Source organism: Bos javanicus, chromosome 26, assembly GCF_032452875.1.
Source record: "Bos javanicus breed banteng chromosome 26, ARS-OSU_banteng_1.0, whole genome shotgun sequence".
Taxonomy (NCBI): Eukaryota; Metazoa; Chordata; class Mammalia; order Artiodactyla; family Bovidae; genus Bos; species Bos javanicus.
Genome location: NC_083893.1, coordinates 17,475,120 through 17,498,753, shown reverse-complemented (window position 1 = coordinate 17,498,753; position 23,634 = coordinate 17,475,120). Strand labels below are relative to the sequence as shown.

Below are 23,634 nucleotides of genomic sequence, written 5' to 3'. Positions count from 1 at the left end.
CATGTATGGATGTGAGAGTTGGACTATAAAGAAAGCTGAGCGCTGAAGAATGCTTGCTTTTGAACTGCAGTGGGATGGCATCTCTGACTCAATGAACATGAGTTTGAGCAAGCTCTGGGAATTGGTGATGGACAGGGAAACCTGGTGTGCTGCAGTCCCAGGGGTCGCAAAGAGTCAGACACAATTGAGTGACTTAACTGAACTGAATTGAACCTTAATATACTCAGTGGGTAAAGAACCGCCTGCAATGTAGAAGACATAGGTGACGTAGTTTCAATCCCTGGGTTGGGAAGATCCTCTGGAGTAGGAAATGACAACCCACTCAAGTATTCTTGCCTGGAAAATTCCATGTTTGGAGGAGCCTGGGGGGCTACAGCCCATGGAGTTGCAAAGAGTCAGATATGACCAAGCTCAAACACAAACAGACCTTAACATAACTGGAATCATGGTGTATGATCTTCTTTAACTTGCCTTTATTGCTCAGGTTATTTTTGTTATTTGTCCATGCTGATCAATTTTAGTTCACTCATTTTCACCATTGAATTGCATGAATATGCCACAATTAATTTATTCATTTTCTTGTTGATGGGCAATTGAGTTGTTCCTAGTATTGCTTCATTTTCCATTAGAAAGGGTGTTTCAGTGACAATTCTTGCATATGACCTTGGCGTACATGGTATACTTTGAGTGTTCTGACACAGTGCTATGTCATGACCTCCTGCTGGTCATTGGTATGTATCCCATCAAATGTATTAGCTGATACTAAGCTATTTCCAAAGTGATCGTACCTAGTTATATTTTTATCCACAATGTATAGGAGTTCCAAATTTTCTTTAAGGTTGGTACTATCCATTTTCATCTATTAATAGTAATTAATTAATTTTCATGTTCACTGTGCTGTGTAGATCGAGACTGAATGTTTATCATGCTTTGTCGATCTCCACGTGCTATGGAAAGAAACCATGTCGTGTGGTCTCATTCTGTTCACAAGTTACCAGCTAAGATCTGGTGTCTTCCATTTCCATGCTTGCATTGACATTCATGGGAAGCTGATTGTAGCCGCACAGCAGTTCTGCCAGTTTGGAACATCATGGTTATCACGCTACATACCACATGGGATAAAATGTCCAGTCTGGAAAAGCAGACTCTCATTTTTATCATGTCAGACTAGACACAGTAAAAAGAAGAAAGACAAGTGGCTGTAAAAAGAAAAAGCAGAAGTGTAACTCTTGCCCTTGGTCTTCTTCTCTGGGGAAATAAGTTGCCAGCCCAGGTGCTGAACAGAGTTGTTGGTTGAGAGCAAAGCAGCCCATGGAGTGCACTTTACAGTAACAGAGAAGGAACAAGACGATTACCATCCCATTCAGTGGAGCTCATTTTCCCTGATCCTGATGACATTCTACGTGCCTTCACCCTCCTGGTCTACTGGTTCCTTTCAGTTAAGAACTGTGAGGAGAGGAGGGACGAAGATCCAGAACTCCTCTGAGATACACTGCAAGAAAACTGAGCTGCATTTGGGGGGAAATAAACAATTGGATGAGTCAAGCATTTATATTTTTCTCATGAAAGATGATCTGCTCTCTTACTAGCCTGGCAAATTCCATAGTTTGGCTGGGCAGAAGGGCCCCACCCTTCAATAGCCCTGAGGACTCTGCTCCTGACCATTGGGTTGAGCTAGAAATCCAGAGGCAGTACATGAATGCGAACAATCAAGATTTACCTGGAGAAATACAGAACCTCTGTGTGGACAAAGAAGCAGCACAGGAGGAAAGGGATCCATCTACCACGTCCATTTCCCACTGCCACTGCTGCCTCACCGTCCTCCTTCTCTTTTTTCCCCTCTTCTGCCTCTTCCTCCCGCCCCGCCCCCCGCGCCCCGCCCTTTTCCTCCAGCTCTCTTGTTTTTTGCCTCTTCCTCCCTTTTCTCCCTCTATCTTCAGCCAGACCTTGGGTCTGTAACAAGGGAGGTAACAGGGATCGCTCTGCTCGGCCCTTTCTGTGTGTTCTTCAGGCCCAGGAGAGGACTGGTTACCTGGATACATGTGGGAAACATATGCCAACTTCGTAAAGATGAGCAGAGCATTCCTGCTGGAGACAGGGAAGAGTGTCCAGGTACAAAGGGAACGTCTTTCTCATTTTCTTCCTCCCTGACACGAAACTGCCTCCTGCTCTTTGAACAGACACGTTCGAAAGTTTCAGAAGAGGTAAAAAAAGAACTGTCAAGTCTTCCAGGAGGGAAGTGGACCCCTTGGGATGGGTTCAGCCCATGCACGTGTGTTTCCCCCCACCGTTCCGGGGTACCCCTACTGCTCCCATGTCTGGCCATCACTGGGTCTGGTAAGGGGCTGAAAGTGAGCAGGGGATGAGGGCAGGAGGGGACAAAGGCAGTGAGGAAAGTGGCACCTGCCCTTCAGGGGACCTCCCAGTGGCCTGATGTCAGAATAGCCTTGTTGGGAGGTTGTTAGATTTGTTCTCAGCTGACTTGATTTTGTTTGATAGCATCTGGATGTCAGCACACCTCCCGACACCATCAATCTGATAAGGTGCCCACACTGTACGGTGGACAACCTCTCCCCTTTCCCAGATCTCCTGTCTCTATCCCTAATGACCATACCTGGAGAATTGTCTTCCCATTTTACGTAGATCTTCAGGATAACTAAATTCTAAGTCTTGAAGTAAACTGTTACCACTTGATATTTATTTTAAAATATGTGGGGGAGCAGAGCGAAGAGAAACTGCACAAAAATGCCATTTTCGTAGAATGATCCTTTAAGTGGAAAAGCTTATCCACGACTTCAGGCAAATGAGCAGGAAGTCCCAAAGAGACTTTCAGATGGAAATGATTATTCTGCTTTTCCTTGAGCCCAGGAAGGGGACAGCATGACACCTGCTGAAAACAAGGGCTATCTGTGTTCAGGACAACAGGAAGTAGTGACCAGTCAGAAGCTTGCCCTGACCTGGTTACAAATCTGGTTATAAAAGAAAGCAGCTCAAAGGCAATTTGCATGTCCAATAGGTTTCACTATTAAAGTTTACACAATGTAGAGTAATCAGCCAAGCTGGCTGGCTACCCAGATCACATGATTATGTAGAAACATGAAACTTGACTATGTGCTCGAGCAAGTTTTACTTCTCCCTAGTACAGAGGTGTTTGCCAGCAGCCTGCACTCTCAGAAATCAGACTCAAGTGTCTGGGACCCTTGCGATCACAGGCTTACCATGCTACTCCCGAGGACGGCCAGGGACTGCTGACGTGACCACTGGACAGTGATTTGTGACTTGTATAGTTACAAAAAGAATGGATAAGCTTAATAAAATAACTGTCCCCGCCAGTCAGAAGTTGAGGTAAGATTTTTGCCATCCAATACTTTTCCTTCTTCTTCTCCTTTTTTTTTTCAATGATTTTACAGCATATCAGAAATACTGAAATGCTGGGATACTTTGCTTGTTCTAAGAAAGCCGAGTGTCAATTGCTATAGGGAAGTGCACTGTGTTTTTAAAGAAATGTGTAGGAACAAGTGGGCTTATTTTAGCCGGCTTTGCCAGTGGTGGATTAAAATGTAAAGTTTTGAAGAGACAATAAAAAAAGAAAAACCAAGGGCTTAGATTCTACCAGTGGTCAGCTTGGAGACTTTAAACACAAGCTTTTCTTTAAAAAAGTTTGATTTAATCTGAGTACTGAAAGTTTTCATTGTGGATTTCTATTTAATGCTAAAGATTGTTGTAATGATTTGTATTCATTATAGTTTTACTATCTCATTTATTTTGTGGCTGTATATCACAAGTGTTTGGGGGGAGATTAGATCTATTTTTCAAGTGCCTTCCTGTCAGTGCAACAATTATCTATAAAAAGATTAAATAAACCACTTAGGAAGAATAAATAAACCAGACGTGACCAAAGGGGCAAGAATCAAGAAACTCCTCTGAGCTATGGAAAAAAAAAAAAAAGACTTTCCAAATTTTTATTTTGAAGATTTTCTTTTTGTCGCATTTAACAATACCAAGACTTTTGGACACGGGAACTTTTAGGTGTTCAATGAGTGTTTTATATTTCAGCTACCATTTGAACTTCATTTTTTCATGGGTTGTTGTGACACGTGTAGCAAGGAAGTTATCATAAATGATAAGGAGCTACAGAATTAAGGTTGTTGAGACAGAATATAAGGGCAGTTAGCCTGGGAATGGCCAAGGGACAGTCCTTGACAGTTATAATATGGGTTATATACCTGGTAGGCCCTTGGTAAATGATAGTTTGAAACGAACTGCTGGTCTAGAATCAGGAGGCAGCATGGCTGTAGTCGGTCCCTTTAAGGGCATGTTGGTAAGTGCTGCTGTATGATCGGCCCTAATGGGAGAGAAGAAAGTCTTGCCCTTGGTCTCATATTGCTACACCATCATGGGAGGGGGCAGATAAAATAGTGCAAGTAGTAAGTGACTCAATGGGTGTAAGAAATGAATCGGAGTAGCCAGAGATGTTTTAACAGAGAAGATGCATCAAGCATTAGGCTTTGTCAAAGTAAATGAACAAACCAAACCAAATAAAAATGAACATATAAATATGGAGAGCCAAGTAGTGGTTACCAGAAGGGAAGGAGCAGGGGACGGGGTCGGGGGCTGAAATGGGTAAAAGAAGTCAAGTGTATGGTGACGGATGGAAACTAAATTTTTGGCAGTGAGCACACTATGATGTATATAGAAGTAGGAAAGATAAGGTTGTAAATGTGAAACTTACATAATATTATAAACCAATGTTACCTCAATAAAACAAAATAAATAAAGAGCTAGTCTTTGAGAGGCACATAAGATAAAAAGAAGTCGGGGGACTGGACGCTTGGAGCTGGACTTGAGTAGGTCCGTTTGTAGGATGGTGAGGACTTCCTTACCAACACAGGCTGTAGAGTAGGCATGTGGGACCAGAAGCTCCTGATGAGGTTAGACACGTGGGGTGCAGCCATATCACAAAGGATTGTGAGGGCTCTGGCCGCACAGAGCTGGAGAACAGTTTACACTCTTACAGGTGTCATGCCAACAGGCTTAAGGGAGGTTGTCAAGGATGCTCAGTGAGAGGGGGACAGCTAAGTAACCCAAGCCTCTAAAGCTGCAGGCCTGGCCTTGGGACAGGGCAGTGAGAAGGGAGGGGGAAGGAAGGACATGACCAAGAAACTCTGAGGGTTTCTCCCAAAGGAACAAGAAGGTTTAGAAGGTCCTTTTCAAGGATATTCCATCACTTAGGACTGTACTAAGTTTTAGAACTTCCTTCAGGAAATCCAGATAAGATTTAAAATAAAGGAGGGCAATAGAACCTAAATCACTTTATAATTGCTCCCTCAGGGACGAAGTCCAGCTTTGCCACAGAGCTATCAAGAGACAACATGCAACCACAGATGGGAGGGTGGAAAGCTGAAACTGTATTGTGGATAATCATATCCTACATCCATCTGCTCAGGCGGAAGTAACTTTTTCCCCCTACCTGGTGACTGAGTTGTTTTTACAGAACTGACCTGTTCTGATAAAGTGTGCACTGTTGATGTGGAACTTTTCAAAGAAAGGAAATTGTAAACACAACGAACCTGAAGCACCATTTCAAATACTTGCTGTAATTAGATGGGATGGCCAGGCGTAGGTAAACGAATTCTTGATCCTTTTGGTTCGCATCCTCTGTCTTGACTGGTTAACATCAGTTCAGAAGATTGACAACCGTGCAATTATTTGGCATTGAATAACAGTATAAGTGAAGAGCGGAGTTCATACTCTTAGGTTTATCAACACTTAAACATACTTTGCTTAAATCATTAGCCAGAAAAGTAGAGAGATAGTGAGTGTCCTTCTGGGGTGGAGGGAGTGTAAAAGGGATGACCTTGATCTAGGGCTGAAAAGAGATTAGAGGCAGAAGGAGTGACCAGGAGGAAGGAAAAGCAGAATCAATCAGGAAAGGAGGGCAGGACAGATTGGAAGGAAAGAGGAGAGTCTCAAAATGAAGGAGAATGAGAAGGTTCCAGATGGACCTTCTTATATGGACAGCTGGGGATGAATAGTCAAGGCTGAGTTCCTACTACTGAAGAGTTGAAAAAAGCGAAGTGGCTCCGCTATACGTGACCACAGAAATGTGTGAGCACAGATTTTTTATTTTTTTCTCCCCTTGAGGTACTACATGAAGTTGGTTTCTCTGTTCATGGGAATCCAAAAACTTACAAAATCTTTTAGTTGATTCTCAGCCATGATTTTCCCTGGATTTTATAAGCTAACAATACCACCAGAAAAGCACCTCAGACCTGAAGTCTCAATCCTTCCACAGTAAATATTCCTGTTCACAAAAATATTACTGTTCTGGGTAAACGTTTTGACATTTACAATCCTGAATCACACTGACTATATTTCTTTCAAGTTAGTGAAACTAGTTTGTGAAGGAATTTTTATGTTTTACATACACTTTTTTTAACTTTTTATTTTCTATTGGGATATAACCAATTAACAATGTGATAATTTCAGGTGGACAGCAAAGGGACTCAGCCATACATACACATGTATCCATTCTCCCCCAAACTCCCCTCCCATCCAGGCTGCACAAAACATTGAGTTTGGCTCACCACCTGTGCTTGTGCATTTTTCTTTCTAGCCCCCACAAATATATATTCACTTATTTTTACAAATGCGAAAAGTCTTTGACACAGGCACAGATAAGCCACGTCTCCCTAGTCCTTATCTTATTGGTGTAAGAATATGGTATTTTTCAGTCAAATTAACATATGTGTGACTTTAGGAAACTGTACTTAAACTTCCCGGTCCCAGCTTCTTCAGCTAAAAAGATAGAGATAATAATAGCACCAATCTCAAAGGGCTGCAGCAAGGATTAGAGAGATCCTGGCACACAATACCTATTGAATGGAAAAATGATGGTTATTTAGTACCTCTATTGTTATTCTTATTAATTCTATAGGTGTGCGATTGACTTTCTGAACAGAAAAAGAGCACTTTACATGAATCCTTGATAAATTTCATGTCAGTTTCAGTTCTTCTTTTTAGCTATTTTGGCTATTTTACCTGTTGATTCTGACATCTGTGGCATTTAGCTTTGCATGGACTGTAGACGTGACAAACACCCTTTCTCTGCCTTCATCTAAATGGCTAATAAACTGTCAAGCATGACAGAGCCCTGTCATGGGTGTCTGGGTCTCACAACGAGGGCTCTCACTTGGAGATCCTATTTGACAGATCCTGGGACATGACTTTTCTTCTCAGGTCTTGGAATCCTTAACCGGAGTTTCCAGAAACTTAACTTTTCCAGTTCACTTCTTCAGAAGCAAATTTATCTTCTTTTCACCTTTCCGTCACTAGCTTCCTCTGTGGCCCTCTCTGTTTCTGTCAATGGTGTCACCATTAACCCTAAGTCTGATTCATCCTGCCCTCTGTACTTCCACTCACCTACCACACCCTCCAGTCTTTATTTCATGATACTTCCATATGTGCCCTTTTCTTTCGTTTTCTACCACCCCTTCCTGGATAGGTCTTCATCACCCCTGTGTCCCCTAGCCACAAAATGAGAAGTTTGGATCTGATTATTCTCAAAGTCCCTCTCAGCTCTGAATGCTGTGTGGTCCTTTAGGCATGAAAACCATACTTGAAATGTTACATCTTCTGAGGCTACCATTTCATCCCATGACCTTCAGGAACTATGCCCTGATGGAATGATCAACTTATTTGAGATAGTTTTCAAAATACTTTCAAACACTTTTCTTACAAACTCTTTGAAAACTGTCCAACTCTGAACACTGGGGTCAGAGGATTCAACTAGACAGCATCCAGATACATGATCTAGAAGATAGCTATCATGTATTTTAGAAGGACAAAGCAACCAGTGCCCAAAAGGGAAGGATTCCAATTGCCAACTACTAGCTATGGGTCCTGATGATATCACTCAACTTCTCTAAGCCTCAGTTTCCTCAACTGTCAAATAAAACTAGAGATACCTTCCTCACAGGTATGTTCTGAAGACATGGGCTAAAGTACCCAGAATATTTGTCATATAGTCGGTATAACGAGTAAGAAAAAGTAAACACAACAATCAGTACTTCAGCCCACCCTTCACAAGTGACTGTTTGTTATGTCTCTTCCTACTCATGGTAGTAGATCCAACCCCCTTTAAACTGGAGTGGCAAGCAGAGCAGGAAGATGCCCAGGGGCTCATCATGGTGGACAGAGCACAGCCTGAATATAAGTGTGTCTGGGACATCGCTCTTATCATTCTTTATAAGTTTTAGGTCAGAGGTGCTGATATGAGAGATCACAGAGGAAGCACAGCATCTAATGTCAGAGATAAGACAAACTTGCCAGGAAGTATGATTCCCTGTTCTCTTCCCACTGCTCACCTGCATTATTTCTACTGAGAACCTGCTCAACTGGACTAACTTGTGTCCTACCAATGGACGGAATTCTCAGACAGGTCTCTTTCTTCTCATGGGCAAGCTATATGGGAGCCACATTAGAAATTTGCTTAGTGTTTGTGGATTTCAGGACCATCAGCTAGGAAACCTCAAGGTACTCTTTCTGACCCACTCTCATCTGGGCTGTGCCAGGAAAACACTAAACCAGAGTCTGCAAATTCAAGGTGCCCTCTCTCCTGGATCCAATGATCATCTGAGCAATGTGTGCCGTGGCTGAACAGTTCCTTCCTCTTGAATATGTTCCCAAATGGGCTACGATATAATTAATTAGGTTTCCGAGAACTGCGCCACAATCACATTCCAGCCCTGCCTCTTACATCACTGGATAGGAAGAGATTGGGCTGGTACCCAAATATTTAGGCACACATTTATAATCTCTTGGTTTTTCCCCACAGATGATTAAGCTCATCTGTTCTGTGAAGAATTTACTTATTTGGTGCAGTTTCAAAGAAGATCTTACTATTGCCCTCCTGTGATGACATCAAGGCATCTGGGCTTGTTAAAGAATATGAATAAGGAAAAAAAAAAGAAATTAAGTAATGCCTTATTATAGAGAAATTGAAACACTTGATGGCTTTTCTTTGGCTTTTTAATAAACCCCATAGAAGCTGTCTTACCCTGCCCTTCCCCCAGACATAGCTGCATCATTTAGATCAGTGGCTCTCCACCAGGGACAATTTTGCCCTCCAGGGGACATCTGACAATCACACATCGGATGGGGTTGCTGCTCACATGTAGTTGGTAGATGCCAGGGACACTTGAACATCCTGAACTGTGCAGAGTAATCCTCACAGCAAAGTATTATCTGGCACAAAAATGTCAACAGTGCTATAGTTGGAAAACTCTGATTCAAATCAAGTGGAATGAAATTTATGTAGAATGAGAAGCACAGATTCACTTGTATATACTTAGAGTGCAGAATGTATTAAAGTTTAGAATATAGAATATATAAATTATATATTATAAATTATAATATATAAATTATATATAATATATTATATATAATATATGAAGTTTAGAATATGTAATATATAATAGTATCTTTGCCATTGATGTGGCCTCTGCTTGCTGGACTGATTTTCCTCTGTCTGGGATGATCTGGGTCAGTGGTTGCCAAGCAGAAAGTCCAGAAGTTCTTGAGTCTGTATGTCAATGAGTTGTTTTTGAAAAAAGAATTTTTAGTGTCAAACAAAGCTAGATGCCAGGAACTACATGAATCACTGAAGCATATATTGTTCTCTCCTAAGTAGAAAAATGAAAGCAGGAAAAGATTTCCAGACATCAGGTCAACCTTGGAATACTCTGTTTCTACCTCTTTAAGTAGACTGGGCAACTTGAGTGGAACCCATGAGATCTAGGACAAATATCAGGTAGACTCTGGTTTTGTGGGCTGGTGCTCTCTGGGGCTACCACTGCCTCCCCGTCAGACACACTGCATGCCTTGCCTTGTGATTTGGATTTGCCAGTCCTTTAAATCTCAACTGACCTGGAACCATTCTGCTTCTTTAAAATGACCTTGCATCTCTCTATTTGCTCTTTTAGGTGTTGATATCTAAGCTCTCTGTAACAGCTTCAGTTTTCTCATTCCATGTACTTGCTGGGCTTTCTTAGCCTACAGGAACCAAGCACACGATTAGAGGTTAAGAGGATGGCACACTCGTTGTTCCAGAAATGGGTCCCCCCTGCAGATTGGTGGAATTCCAGCCCCCATCCAGGACCTGCCTCAAGATCAAAGGAGCTGTGAACCCTGAAGTGTGACCCTGGCTTGCTGTCTACCAGGTCCCACCGACCTTAAGGGTCCCTAGCACATTGCAAGGAAGCAGCTGACGTTGGCACACAGGTCACCTGGCCTGCGGTGGACACCCTCTCTCAGGGAGCCACCCCTCCTGCTATGGGCTGAGCCTCTTTCTGTGCCATGCGCTCCCATCCCCAGTTCTACACCCCTCGGCAGGCAGGCTTATGTCTTCCTTCCCACACCGGTACTTAGTGCTACAGTTGGGACTGCCTGTTCCCAACAGCTCCTCCCTTACAGCTGCTCCTCACGGTCTAACCTGCCTGCTCCTACCTGTCCTGCCTCATCTCCCTTCTGAAAGGTCATCATCAGCAGCTATATCTGTAGACTGATTTTCCACTTGGGTGTATTCACAACCCTTTTACAGCATCATGGCCTAGGTCCCCAAATTGGAAGTAGTCCCTTAGTCCAGCATGGCTGTTCCAATGCTCATTTCCACAGCAAAGCATGGAAGCCAGCTTAGGGACATGTTGCATGTCCTAGATGAAAAGTGCTTCCCTGTCTGCCCCTTTCCTGAGAAAGAAGCTCGTTACTCCCAGGGCATCCCTGCCTCCCAGAAGGCTACCTGGGCATCCTAGATTGCCACCAGATTTCAACCCTTCCTGAAGGGAACCTGCAGCAGAGGTCACTGAGTTTTCAAGGCCTGTGCCATGCAGTCTCACAGCCCCCATGGTTGCTTTAGTGCTCTGCTGTTGCAGTCTTGGATTTTCAACTAGGAGCCCTGTATTTTCATTTTACAATGGGCCCTGGAAATTATGTAGCCAGTGATGGTCACAAGTTCCATGAGCTGCCTAGGCTGAACTTGCTCCCCCTGCAATATGTCAGGACACAGACATCAGTGGAGAAGCCTCATCCCCTCCTCTCCCCAGCCTCCAAATCAGAAAGGTTTACTTGGCAGGTAAAATGGAGAAACCATCTCTGTACTCCTCAGGTAAAATGCCCAGAGATGTGATGTTGCCTATATAAGCTCACACTGACAAAGCCCAGTCTAGAACCATGCCTCCATGCTTGCCTGTGAGTAGGGAGGAAGAGCAGACCATGTCCACCTCTTTTTTTTTTTTCTTTTTTCTCTGTTATTTACTGGCTAGTAAAACATTCTAGCTTAGTCTGTGTTCTATGTTTCTCCGAGACTCTTTTTAAATTAAAAAGCAGGTAATTTACTAGTCAGAAATCCCAATGAGGCCCTACAGAATATTGCTGTCAGTATTTCATGCTATCACATGCTTCCAAGTCCAAACTTGAATTTCACACTGACGCAGGCATGTCTGGTACCCTGTGATACTATATATTTTTCAAGGAATGTTCTCACAACAGTTCATGTAATCTGAGAGTGAGTCATAATTAAAAAGAGCAGAGTTGGTCTTATGCATAGACTAAGTATAAAGGACCATGTGGTATAATTAAGAAGTGCTGCAGAAAGGTGTTTTTTTTTTTGCTGAATTTTGGAATTAGGCAGACCTAGGTTTGACTACTTGCTCTGTACTCCATAGGTCTTGGTCTCTGAGAAGATTACTTAATTCTTTTTAGCCTCAGCTTTTCAGGAAAATGAGAATAATAATAAATAACATAATGCATGTTCGGTTGCACAGTCATGTCTGACTCTTTTCGAACCCACAGACTGTAGCCTGCCAGGCTTCTCTGTCCATGGGATTTCCCAGACAAGAATACTGGAGTGGGTTGCTCTTTCCTCCTCCAAGGGATCTTCCCAACCCAGGGATCCAACCCATGTCTGCTATATCTCTAGCATTGGCACATGGATTCTTTACCACTGAGTCACCTGGGAAGCCCATATAACATAATAAGGGTGTTATAACCGTAAATGTATTAAATAGAGAGTAAGGGTTCTGAGAATGTCCCACAAATCCCTCCTGGCCTGGGCTCTGCTGTTGCCCCAAATTGTGTCTTTAAAGAGACTTCCTTCTGTGATAAAGCAGTGTCTTAGAGTCCTGGCTCAAGATTAAACATCACTGTAATAGGTTCAGGCATTAAGCTCTTTGCCATCACTAACACCCAGGCCAGAATCTAACAGCTCATCATGGGGGCAGAAAGCTGTGCTCTTCTGTCTCCCACACAGATGTGGCTCAATCTATGGTTGTTAGTTGAAAGAAGGGAACATTGTTCAGGAAAGTGGTGAAAAGAAGGTGAGAAAGGTCAGAGGAGGGAGACAACACCTAAATCGAGGGAGGCTATAACTAAAGTGCTTGGACAACAGGGTTAGAGGGCTGAGCTCAAAGGCAGAAAGAAAATGTCCTCCGTCATTGACTATGCTGTTGTTTACAACTTTACTTGGTTCAAAACGTAAAAAGCTGCAGGGTGAAGAATAACCTTTTAAACATGTTTGGCATATTAATGACCATACCCAATCCTAGGCGGGAAGGAAACAGTCATTTTTAGCACAAACAACTACAGTAGATTCAAATACAAACATGAAAAACATACTTTCAAAAAGGAAAATGGCAAATGTAATACCAAACTGAAAACACCCTGGTGGCTCAGATGGTAAAGAACCTGCCTGCAATACGGGATTTGATCTCTGGTCAGGAAATCCCTAAAGAGCTTCTTGAGCAGGATAAAAGAGGTGAGTGGAAAAGCTGACTTAAAACTCAACACTCAAAAAACTAAGATCATGGCATCCGATCCCATCACTGCATGGCAAATAGATGGGGGAAAAGTGGAAACAGTGGCAGATTTTATTTTCTTGGGCTCCAAAATCACTGCAAATTTGACCACAACCACAAAATTAAAAGACACTTGCTCCTTGGGAGAAAAGCTATGATAAACCTAGACAGTGTATTAAAAAGCAGAGACATCACTTTGCTGACAAAGGTCCATATAGTCAAAGCTATGGTTTTTCCACTAGTTATGTGCAGGTATGAGAGTTGGACCATAAAATAGGCTGAGTGCTGAAGAACTGATGCTTTTTAATTGTGCTGGAGAAGACTCTTGAGAGTCCCTTGGACTGCAAGGAGATCAAACCAATCAACCCTAAAGAAACTCAGTCTTGAATATTCATTGGAAGGACTGATGTTGAAGCTGAAGCTCCAATACTTTGGCCACCTGATGCAAAGAGCAGACTCACTGGAAAAGACCCAGACACTGGGAAAGATTGAGGGCAGGAGAAGGGGATGACAGAGGACGAGATGATTGGACGACATTAGTGACTCAACAGACATGAGTCTTCGCAAACTACAGGAGATGGTGAAGGACAGGGAAGCCCGTCATGCTGCAGCCCATGGGGTCACAAAGAGTAGGACACGACTGAGTGACTGAACAACAACACCACCAGCAAATCACTGGAAAACTGAGCCCTCTACATGTATGTGACTATTTTGCTTCTTAAATTGTCTTACACCCTGTTCATGGTCAAAGTTCTCTTTTTACAGCAGAAAACTTTTTTTATTTCCTATTATCATCCTATCAACAGATTATCACAGTTGTCCAACCAATCCCAGATGACTGAATCAAATTCATTTGATGAATGATGAAAACAATTCTTAACATGATTAAAACAAAAGCTATTTGTGTGCCTCGAAAGTAAAGTAGGGAAAAAACATCTGCTTTAAAATTGCTGGTAACTACTTAGTGGGTCTGAGGCTTCCTTTTGGGTTGATGAACTGTTCTGCAACGAGACAGTGGTGGTAATTGCACAGTACTGTGAATTTACTAAATTTACTTACTATTCACTACGTTGAATATTGAAATAGTTGAATGAGGAATTTTTGGTAATAAAATTATTTTGCATATTTACTGTAAAATATTATATTATGGGGATACATGATCATTTCATTTGACCAATTAGATACTGTGTCAAAGTACTTTTTTAAAATGTATTATTGGGGAATTCCCTGACAGTCTGGTGGTGAGACTCAGCGTTCTCACTGCCGAGGGCCTGGGTTAGCTCCCCGGTCAGGGAACGAAGATCCCACAAGCTGAGCAGTGTGGCCACCCCACCACAAAAAATGTATTATTAATAAATGTTCCTGTAGGGTAAACATTTAAGAATGACAATGCTTCCTTCCACTTTAATCTCTACATATGATATTTTCCAATACTTTTTTCACTCAGATTCCAAAGAAATGATGAGCTTGAGGCAATTTTTTTTTTTATGTATCAGAAATACCATTCTTGCAATATCACTCCTTGAAAATTTACTCCCTGAAAATATCTTTGTTTTTTGTTTTAGAAATGATTGCTCAGACAAGTGGGGTGTAACAGGTAGACACAGCCAAGGTTCAATTTTCCCCCCACTAAGGTTAATTTTTTCTTTTAAACACGCCCCTTTTCCAGAATTACATTTTCAGAATTTTCTGAAAATGATTAGAATTACTTGTCATGCAGTCTTACAAATTTGAGAATCATCTGCTTTACACAATAATTTTCATGCTGTTAGAAGAAAGACTGTAAACATCACAAAATTCCAGCTGTCAGCACCTGGTTAGAACAAGAAACAAATCAGAGCCCGGCACAGTGACGGGGTTAGATAACATGACCTCCAGGGGCTCTTCCAAACCCAAGTGCATTCTTGAATTTTTTTGCTTTCCACAACCTGTTTCCACATATTCTAGGAAGAAGTTTCCCTTTACCCCAGGTCCTCCATGCTATGTGGGTGAGTGAGAGCCAGCACCAGAGAGATGAAGGAAAGTGCTACATCCCTACAGACCCTTAAAATCAGGGAGCCGAGAGCCTGACACTTCTGCTGTCACATCAAGGGACAAATCTCCTAGGACCTCTGTACAGCGAATTTAACCTACTTTCCTGTCATCTCATCCATGTCAGGGCAGTGTGTCTCCTGCCTAACTGCCTCTGATAGGGTAAAGTGCACCAGGAGGTTTTTTTTGGAAAGGACTCAGGGTATTAGGATCCTCTTTATTCCTGGTTGTGCCAAGTCAGCCCAATTTCTGTCTGCTTATAACCGAGATCCGCCGTCTAGACACGTCAAAGACAACCACAAAGTATTTGCAGATCTCAGTGGGAAAAAAGAAATGGTAGTGTATGGAGAAACTTGCAAATTACTTTCTCTGGTTCCTAGGTGGTTAGTGAGACAACCCAGGCCGTGAGATGCTCACATAGAAGGTGCACAGATGCCCCCACTCCAGGACTCTTAAGTGGCCTTTTGGACTAGGGTGATGAGACGGGCGCACGGGGATAGGTACCCAGGTCTCCTTGCGGCTGAGCCCAGGCGCTCTACTTCCGAGCACGGTCTGCACCTGAGAGCCCTTGCCATATTCCTTCCTGCCAGCTGCGTGTGCTGCCCTCTCTGTTTCTCGCTCCCCCTGCCTTCTGTCCCTTCCTCTTTCTTCTTTGCCCCTCCCTAAAGACCGAAACAAGCCCTGCAGAGCCCATGCAGTCTTCCAGCAACAAGTTGAGCAGGGAAGACTTGTAGCAGGGCAGCAGTGGGAGCACGTGTCCTCAGTAAACACCCCTTGGCTGGGGGAGGAACTGGATGCCTTCTCCAGGGACAGAGAGGAAGGTGCCCAAAGGGGCACATGCTGAAGCTGGCCATCCACCCTGGTGAGGGGCCAAGCTGAGACAAAGAAGCACACATCACGCAGGGATGGTTGAGAGCATGGGTTCTGGAGTCGGATGGCCCGATTTCTAATCCCAGCTCTGTTGTTCACTAGTTGTAGGACCTAGGGCAAGTTGCTTCTCTGAGCAAGTATTTCCTCACTATAAAAGTTGAGATAATCACAACAATGTGAAGATACAATGTGTATGTGAATACACTACTGACTGTACACTCACTTAACACTAGTTATCATAAATTTAATGTTATGTGGTTATTTTTTAAATGGGATAACAATAGGACCTATATCACCAGGCTGTGAGGGCTAGATGAGATAATACACGCAAAGGACCTGGCACACAATACATGCTCAGTGAGTGCGGGCATTCACTGCAGTGCCACTGAGTATCCATTTGACCACTGGCCTGGCTCCCTGGGCCTGGACTTGTAAGCATAGCTCTGGGCTGTGGTATAAACTGGAGGGCACATCCCTGCTGTGGAAAGGCTGGTTCTTGAACAGGAAACTTGGACCACATGCGGAAAGGATGGAGCGGCATGTGAGGGAAAGAGCTGGGGGAATCCTCAAAATTAATCTGGGGACAATGGCAGAATTTCTTTGGAATTTAATGTCCTCCCTTCCAAGAGGAGGTTGACCCAGGATATTCCTAAAATCTCTCTCACCATCAGACTTCTGTGACTACCTTGATGACAGGCAAAACTAGGAGTTTTGGAGCTGTGTGGTCTGAGCCCAGCACTGGGGTCTCCTGGGCCTTGTATCTGCGTCTGTGAATGGGGCTGGGGGAGACCTTACTCTTAGGAGCATCTTGAGGTATCCTATGGTAGAAAGGACTTGCCAAAACTTCTGTGCCAGCTTCACCACGGACCGTCTCCAGAAGGAAGGGACTTCGGTTGCTGAATTCGCACATCTAAATATAACACCAGTAATGCCACAGGAAGGCTGGCCCGGAGGAAGCTGGGCCAGGCTGTGGGGAGGAGGAGGGACGTTAGTGCGAGGACCAGGGCTGCTGAGTGCAAAAACAGAACAGTCACTCAAAAGCGGCATTCTGTTTCAAAATGACCGTCAGTAGCCACAGACTTCAGTTTTGAGACAGAAATTATCCAAAGGGAAATTATTTTGTGTGAATTAGAGATGCCCCCCCCCCAACCTGCACCTTCCACCTCCCGCCCCATCTGTCTCTCTCTGCCCTTCGGTCTGACACAGGTCAGATGTTTGTGTCGTGTGACATGGTGGCAGAAGGGACCTTCCTCCTACATCACCAGAGGCAGGGCTTGTGTCATAGCAGCTCTGAATCCATACGCGCCTTGCTTGGTTTGCTCACTGAATACTGTGGAATAACAAAACAAATACACGTCTTGCATAAAACAAATAAGATTAAATTTTAAGGGGAAGACCCTGCCCTCAAGTCAGTTGTTGTTTAGTCACTAAATTGTGCCCGACTTTTTGTGACACCTTGGACTATAGCCCACCAGGCTCCTCTGTCCATGGGATTCTCAAGGCAAAAATACTGGAGTGGGTTGCCATTCCTTTCTCCACGGAATCTTCCCCACCCACGGATCGAACCTGAGTCTCCTGCACTGTAGGCAGATTTTTTACCATCTGAGCCATCAGGGAAGCCCCTAAAACATTTAGTTGTATCCAAATTTTGAAGACCTTTGATTGCCAAGATAATGAGTGTGTACCTTATCCTGCAAGAAACTGGGAGACAGCAATGACTATCCATGAGTGGAGCAACATGATAAAAGGAGCAATTTAGGAAAATGAACCCGAAGAAGGGGAGAGGCTAAAGGGAAGGAGACAAGATGGGGGAACACAGAGGAATTGGATAGAGAAGATGGGGTACATATATACAATGGACTGTTACTCAGCCATAAGATGAATGAAATAATGCCCACTTGCAGCAGCATGGATGGCCCTAGAGTTTGCCATACTGAGTGAAGTCAGACACAGAGAGAGACATATCATATGATATTGCTTATATGAGGGATCTAAGAAAAAATGATGCAAATGAACTTATTTACAAAACAGAAATGGACTCATAAACTTGGGAGAGTGAACTTGTGATGGCAGGGGAGACAGGCGAGGGGGGGGACAAATAGGGGGTTTGGGATTGACATGTACACACTGCTATATTTAAAGTGGATGACTGGCAGGGACCTACTGTGTAGCATAGGGAACACTGATCAATATTGTGTGGCAATCTGAATGGAAGGAGAATTTGAAAGGGAGTAGATACATGTGTATAACTGAGTTGCTTTGCTGTACACCTGAACCTAGCACAGAATTGTTTATCAACTATACTTGAATATAAAATTAAAAGTTTTTTTTTAAGAAAAGATGGGTTGGAGCACTGGCGTAGTCTATCATCCTGAGATCACAGTGGCTGTAGCTGTAGGAGTGAACAGGAGGGTAAAGAGAAGGGTAAAATTTGTCCAAATATGAATTGATATAACTAGTGATAGGAGATGAATAGTCAGAGAAAAAGTGAAAAAAAAGTTGGAAATTTCAAGAACACCAGATTATTTAATTACTTATTAAATTTAATAACAAAATATACCATAAAATGACTAGTAGCATCTTAAAAATAAGTCCTGAGTCAATAAGTGAGATCATTAAAACTCCTGAAAAAGGAGGAAGTCAGCTAAGCAGACCTAGTGATGATCTCTGCATTTTAAAAAATCTGTTCATAGTATGAAGTGGTCAGAGACTGGATTTTTTTTTTTTTTCCTCTATATATATACCAAAGAAAGCATTAGAGATTTCTACTCCAAATTGATCTTAGAAACATATAAGATGGAGATACCAGGCCAGTTGTGAGGAGAGCACAGATAGATGTCCTAAGAGTACCCAACCGAGTAGATGTAGATAATTCACAGGCAGTCATCTGGGCAGTTCAGAGAGAGGCTGAATAACTCTCGGTCAAGACAAAAAGCCAGGCTTGGTTCAGCAGACACTGGAGAACTGCTGTAGGCCCTAGAAGAGAGAGCAGCCTGGTGAAAGCTGGGTTTTAGAAACATGAGCTGAATAGACCCTGACAAGCCTTCAGAGCATGGACTGGAGAGGCACAGTGCCAGAGGCAGCTTTTTCCTGATGTGAAGGGGAAGCTGTAGGCTTGGATCTTGGTTGCAGGAGAAGGACCAGCCCTGTGCATACTGAAAGGATGAAGCTCCAGATCTGGGCTTGAGGTTAGGATGTGGGGATGAAGAAGGAGCAAGGATTTGCCTTGTTCTTTTTGTTTGTGAAGAGTTGCTTGAATATGAAACCTTCTTTAATCCATTCCTAAATCCAGATTAAATAGGGATTTTCTCAGATAAACATTGCTTTGCAGTCCACCTTTTCTCGAAAAACAGTGAAAAAAACATCATAAAGTTTGCTTTCTCATGGTTCTCTGTGAGTGCACTGAGCTAAAAACAAGATATTTTCTGGGTTTTTTCTACAAAACTTTAAAGAAAGCACTTCTTGCAGATGATACCATCTTTCAAATCATCTATATTTAATAAAAATTATTAGAAAGGTATTAATGAAATATGACTTTACTTGGAGAACTCTTTGATGGTCTGGCCATATGCAACTGCCTTTCCAGTGAACTTCATGCCCATCCTGCTTCTAGTAGAGCTCTGCATCCCACCAGTCCCTCCTTCCATGCCAATCAGCCATGCTAGGGAGCATTTTCAGTCAACCATCCCTGCCACTACCAAAAAACAAAAACAAACGAAAAAACACCCCAGAACCGCCAACAACAGCAATAATAAAAACCAATTCTGGAGTACCTTCCGCTCTGGAGAATATCTATCCAAGCTCGTTCTACAATGACCATCTATTGCTTACAGCTGCCATTATAGTGGCATACAAAATGGTTTCACTGTCCTAAAAATCCTCTGTCTCACCTACTTATCTTTCCTTCCCTCTTCCTGAACTCCTGACAACCACTAATCTTTTTACTGTCTCTATGGTTTTGTCTTTTCCAAATTCCAGGTGGAATCATACCTTATGTAGTCTTTTCAAACTGAATTCTTTGACATATATCACATTTTTAATCAGAAATCATCAGAAATTAAAAACTATGCAATGTATGCAACCAGCCACTATTTGCTTCTGAGTCCAAAAAGAAAAGAAAAATGGTTATCTTTTGCCATTCAAATTATACCAGTCCTATCCCTCTTTTACAGACTCCCTGCCCCTGGGATTCTGGGAGTCCCAGGCTGCTTGTACCTCCCACATCTTCCCCCTGGCTCTCGCCTATCTCCAGATCCATTCACCACTCTCCTAGGAGCCATCCTGGTGCAGATGGCATCCTCTAGGTTCCATCTGGATTTCTTGGGCTCCTTCCACCTCTGGCCACAGACCCATCCCTTATTTCCTCACAGTCCTAAGAGAGTTATGAATGTGTAATAAAACTTCACTGAAGTTTGAGGAATAAGAAAAGGGAAGTACATCACAAAGAATGATTTATTTTTGTTACTAGTCAAGGCTTCACTCAGTGTCCTGGACCCTACCTCAGGCTCTCTCTGCTTTGCTCCCAGCCAGAGAACACTTCAAATGCCAGCTCGCTTCTGCATGGTGAGAGTGAGTGCTTCTAGGAGTCAACTCAACCTGTAGTCGAGGGACCAGCAACCAGGAGGCCCAAAGAAGACAGGAGACATCCTGATACCAGAGCCCAAGACCTGTCTACCACATCCTCATTTCCCTCACTTGCAGTTTCTAGACTGGAGTCTTTGCAGGATGAGCGACAGTGAGGCTGCCCATCCCCCACAGATGGGGCTATGGCCGTGTCTTAGTCCTAACAGCACCACATTCTATGTTCTTCCATGTTAGAGCACCGTATTAGGAATGGCAACATCTCAGCCAGGTTCTCTGCTGGGAGCAGGTCTGCTAGCTTTTGGATTATTGCACAGCGTGAGGGGCACATAGGCCCTTTATCTCCACTCTGCAGCTGCTGCAAACTATGGTTCAAGAAAAAAGCATATGACTATAAAATAAACAAAAATACACAGGCACCAGGTAGTCTAAATTCACACAGAGAAAAATCAAGTCCGGTAAAGAAGTGACCATCTAGTAAAGCATGCGTCCAGATTGGGTTACCCAACTGACCAATCAGTTTCTCTGCCTGAAACTCTGCACTTGAGTTAATGAGGACTTTAATTTTCTGCAAGCAGGTATTTGCTTTATTTGGCACAACTGAAAGGTTTGCAGTGGAAAAGGGTATGATCATCACAGCAACAACAATCACAGTGGTGCTCAAAGGGTGGGCTCCCAACAGGTAGAGTCAGCGCCACCTGGGGACTTGTAGGAAATGCAAATTCTCCAGCCCCACCACAGACCTGCCCAATCAGAAACCTCAGGGGTTGGAGGGAAACTCTGGGTTTCCAAGGACCTCTGGGTGATTCTGGTGTAGTTTAGTGTGAGAACCACCGGTCTGCCAGATTCTAAAGCCTCTAAACTCTTCTTTGAAGACAAAAAACTGCTCGTAACTTTCAAACAATGATCTTTCCTCTCTCAAGACATCATGGGATCTAAATGAGATCCTGGTTCAGTCAGGGCCCCATTACTCCAGTGTGTTGGTAAATAGCTAAGTTTATTGATATTAACCCAAAAGCTTGACAAAAAATTTAAAACAACAGGAAAGGAGAGAATATAATATTCAACTTGGTTTATATAAGGAATAATAATTATTTATATGACCTGCTCACTATTTTGAGTGTGAAAATGTCATACTGCTTAAAAATAACATATTAATGCTGTTTTAAAATGTAGATGCGTGTAGATAAGCTTTGTCCTTCATTGTATTTTGTTAACATAAGCATGGCTATCTCTTCACAACTTTAAAAGATGAGAACACTGAGATCCCATTATCCTTCTCCTAGCCTTGCAAGGATATCTCTGAAAGGGATAATCAAAGTGCAGCTACTTTATGCCTTACCTATTTTCACCCCCACACAGCTTATCACAGTGAAACAACTGTCGTTCAACTCAAGAGCATCTTCTCCTGAAACAGTCCAGTTGCACATTTCTTTGCTATTGCATATCCTTCAAGTTGTGCTAGAGGACAAAAAGTGCTCCAGAATGGAGCAAAAGATACTAAAGAAGGCAGCAAAAGCTGTGCACCAGACCGTGTGTGAAGAGTTGATAAAGGGAGCTGAGGGCATCACCACATCTTCTTGGTCTGGGGGATGCCGACTTGTACCACGTAACAAGGTTGGCAGCTGAAACTGAGCAGTCTGTGGATGGCAGGATTTGAGTGAATGAGATGCAGAGGGAGGAAAAAAATTTAAACACAAAACATGTAGTTTGTGAAAAAATTCAACCATTTGCTAAAATTATAGATTATAATTATTTTAATAATCTATCAGTTCAGTCGCTCAGTCGTGTCTGACTTTTTGTGATCCCATGAACTGCTATAATTAAAAGTAATTATGAAATGCCAAGAAGCATCGACTACCTAGCTGAATAATTGAAAAAATTACATCAAACTTTTTTGCAACAATTTACATGTGACTATTTACACCTACAGCAAAGTCAGTTATACAAATCAGCCTCTGGCTCCCTATTACTCTGCCTGTGTCCCACTCTTCAGGAACCTCTGATAGGATCCTTCACTCCAGTTCATTTTGCCCTTCAATCCAGTTAGGCATTAAGTGGGGTAAAGACATTCCACTTGGTTATAGCTGGCTTACAACTAGAGTGCCCTCTGCTCCCCACTTGAAATTATTCTGTTTCTTCCTAATCAATCCATTTCCGTCTGTCTCTCAATCTCACTTCCTCTCTACTCATACACCTCCTATCTTCCCCGCCTCCCCATTCCTCTATCTCACAGGTTCTCCACAGTTCCTCAGCAAAAGGAGAAAAGGGTTTGCACGGGACGTATGTGAACAAATTCTAGAATGCCAAATGCTTCCGAGGCAACTTAAAGTCCAGCTGGAAGGACGCCCCTGTGTGTCTCTGATGGACCAGGTGGTCCTCTTCTCTCTCATCCATCCTGTTCTCTCCGCTGCTGAGCCTGGTGCTTAGCTGAGCTCTCATACATGTGGAAGCCTCCATACATACACCAGCCTCCTTTACTGGTGATGTAAGATATGGTCTCATTTCCTTTGTTATGCAAACGATGAAATGGCACTGACCTTCTCATATTCAAACTTGAACCCCTCACTGGGTTGCCCAGTCATGTAGATAATTCTCCAAGGTGTAGCCTCAAGAAGTCTCTCTTATCTTTCTACTCCACCCTCCAGCTTGTCTTCCCACTGCGATCCACCCCTCAGTGCCAATGGAACACACTTTCCCCGTAGCCCGATCAAAGCTGGGCTACAACTCCTGACAGGATACCATTGAAGATTTGGGGACAATAAAGGGAATTATCTCATTGAAAAGGGCTACCGATGGCACCGCAGATGGCTCTTCTCAGAGCAGAGGCCCAGACCCAGTCTCGGGTTCAGGGCCACATACCTCCCCACCCCTCCAGCTTCACACTGTAGAAAAACCCTCAGGTTTGTCTATGCTTTTCAGGTCTACAGGTCCGAACAATCATTAGACCTAGAAGGGAAAAGAGCTCCCCTACATGCCCAATCTACATTACCATTTCTTGTTTGACAATCTCCCTTTTCCCAAGATAGTTGAGAGTAGGAATGTCCACTGTGCAGTAAATGTCCCATCACCATGATGTCTGACGGCCCTCAGGAAATAGCTACAGCAGAATAACAGGAGAGTTGTTGTTGTTCAGTCATTAAGTCGTGTCTGACTCTGCAATCCCATGGACTGCAGCACACCAGGCTTTTCTGTTCCTCACTAGCTCCCAGAGTTTGCTCAAATTCACGTCCATTGAATCGGTGATGTTATCTAACCATCTCATCCTTTGTCACCTCCTTCTTTGCCTGCCCTAAGTCTT

The 23,634-nt window shown here is 43.2% G+C and overlaps 1 protein-coding gene across 4 annotated transcripts in view; it reads left to right on the top strand.

Annotated features, from left to right (window-relative positions):
* The first annotated feature begins 3,083 nt into the window (after positions 1 to 3,083).
* The window catches only part of BLNK (B cell linker), an 82,442-nt gene continuing 61,891 nt past the window's right edge, over positions 3,084 to 23,634 (top strand). The window contains exon 1 of one of the 4 annotated variants that reach the window (XM_061402944.1): positions 3,084 to 3,345. In XM_061402944.1, coding sequence (XP_061258928.1) covers positions 3,299 to 3,345 — 47 coding nt within the window. In that variant the 5' untranslated portion in view covers positions 3,084 to 3,298. The remainder of the gene's footprint in view (positions 3,346 to 23,634) is intronic. The other 3 variants (XM_061402945.1, XM_061402942.1, XM_061402943.1) reach the window with 3 other exon arrangements.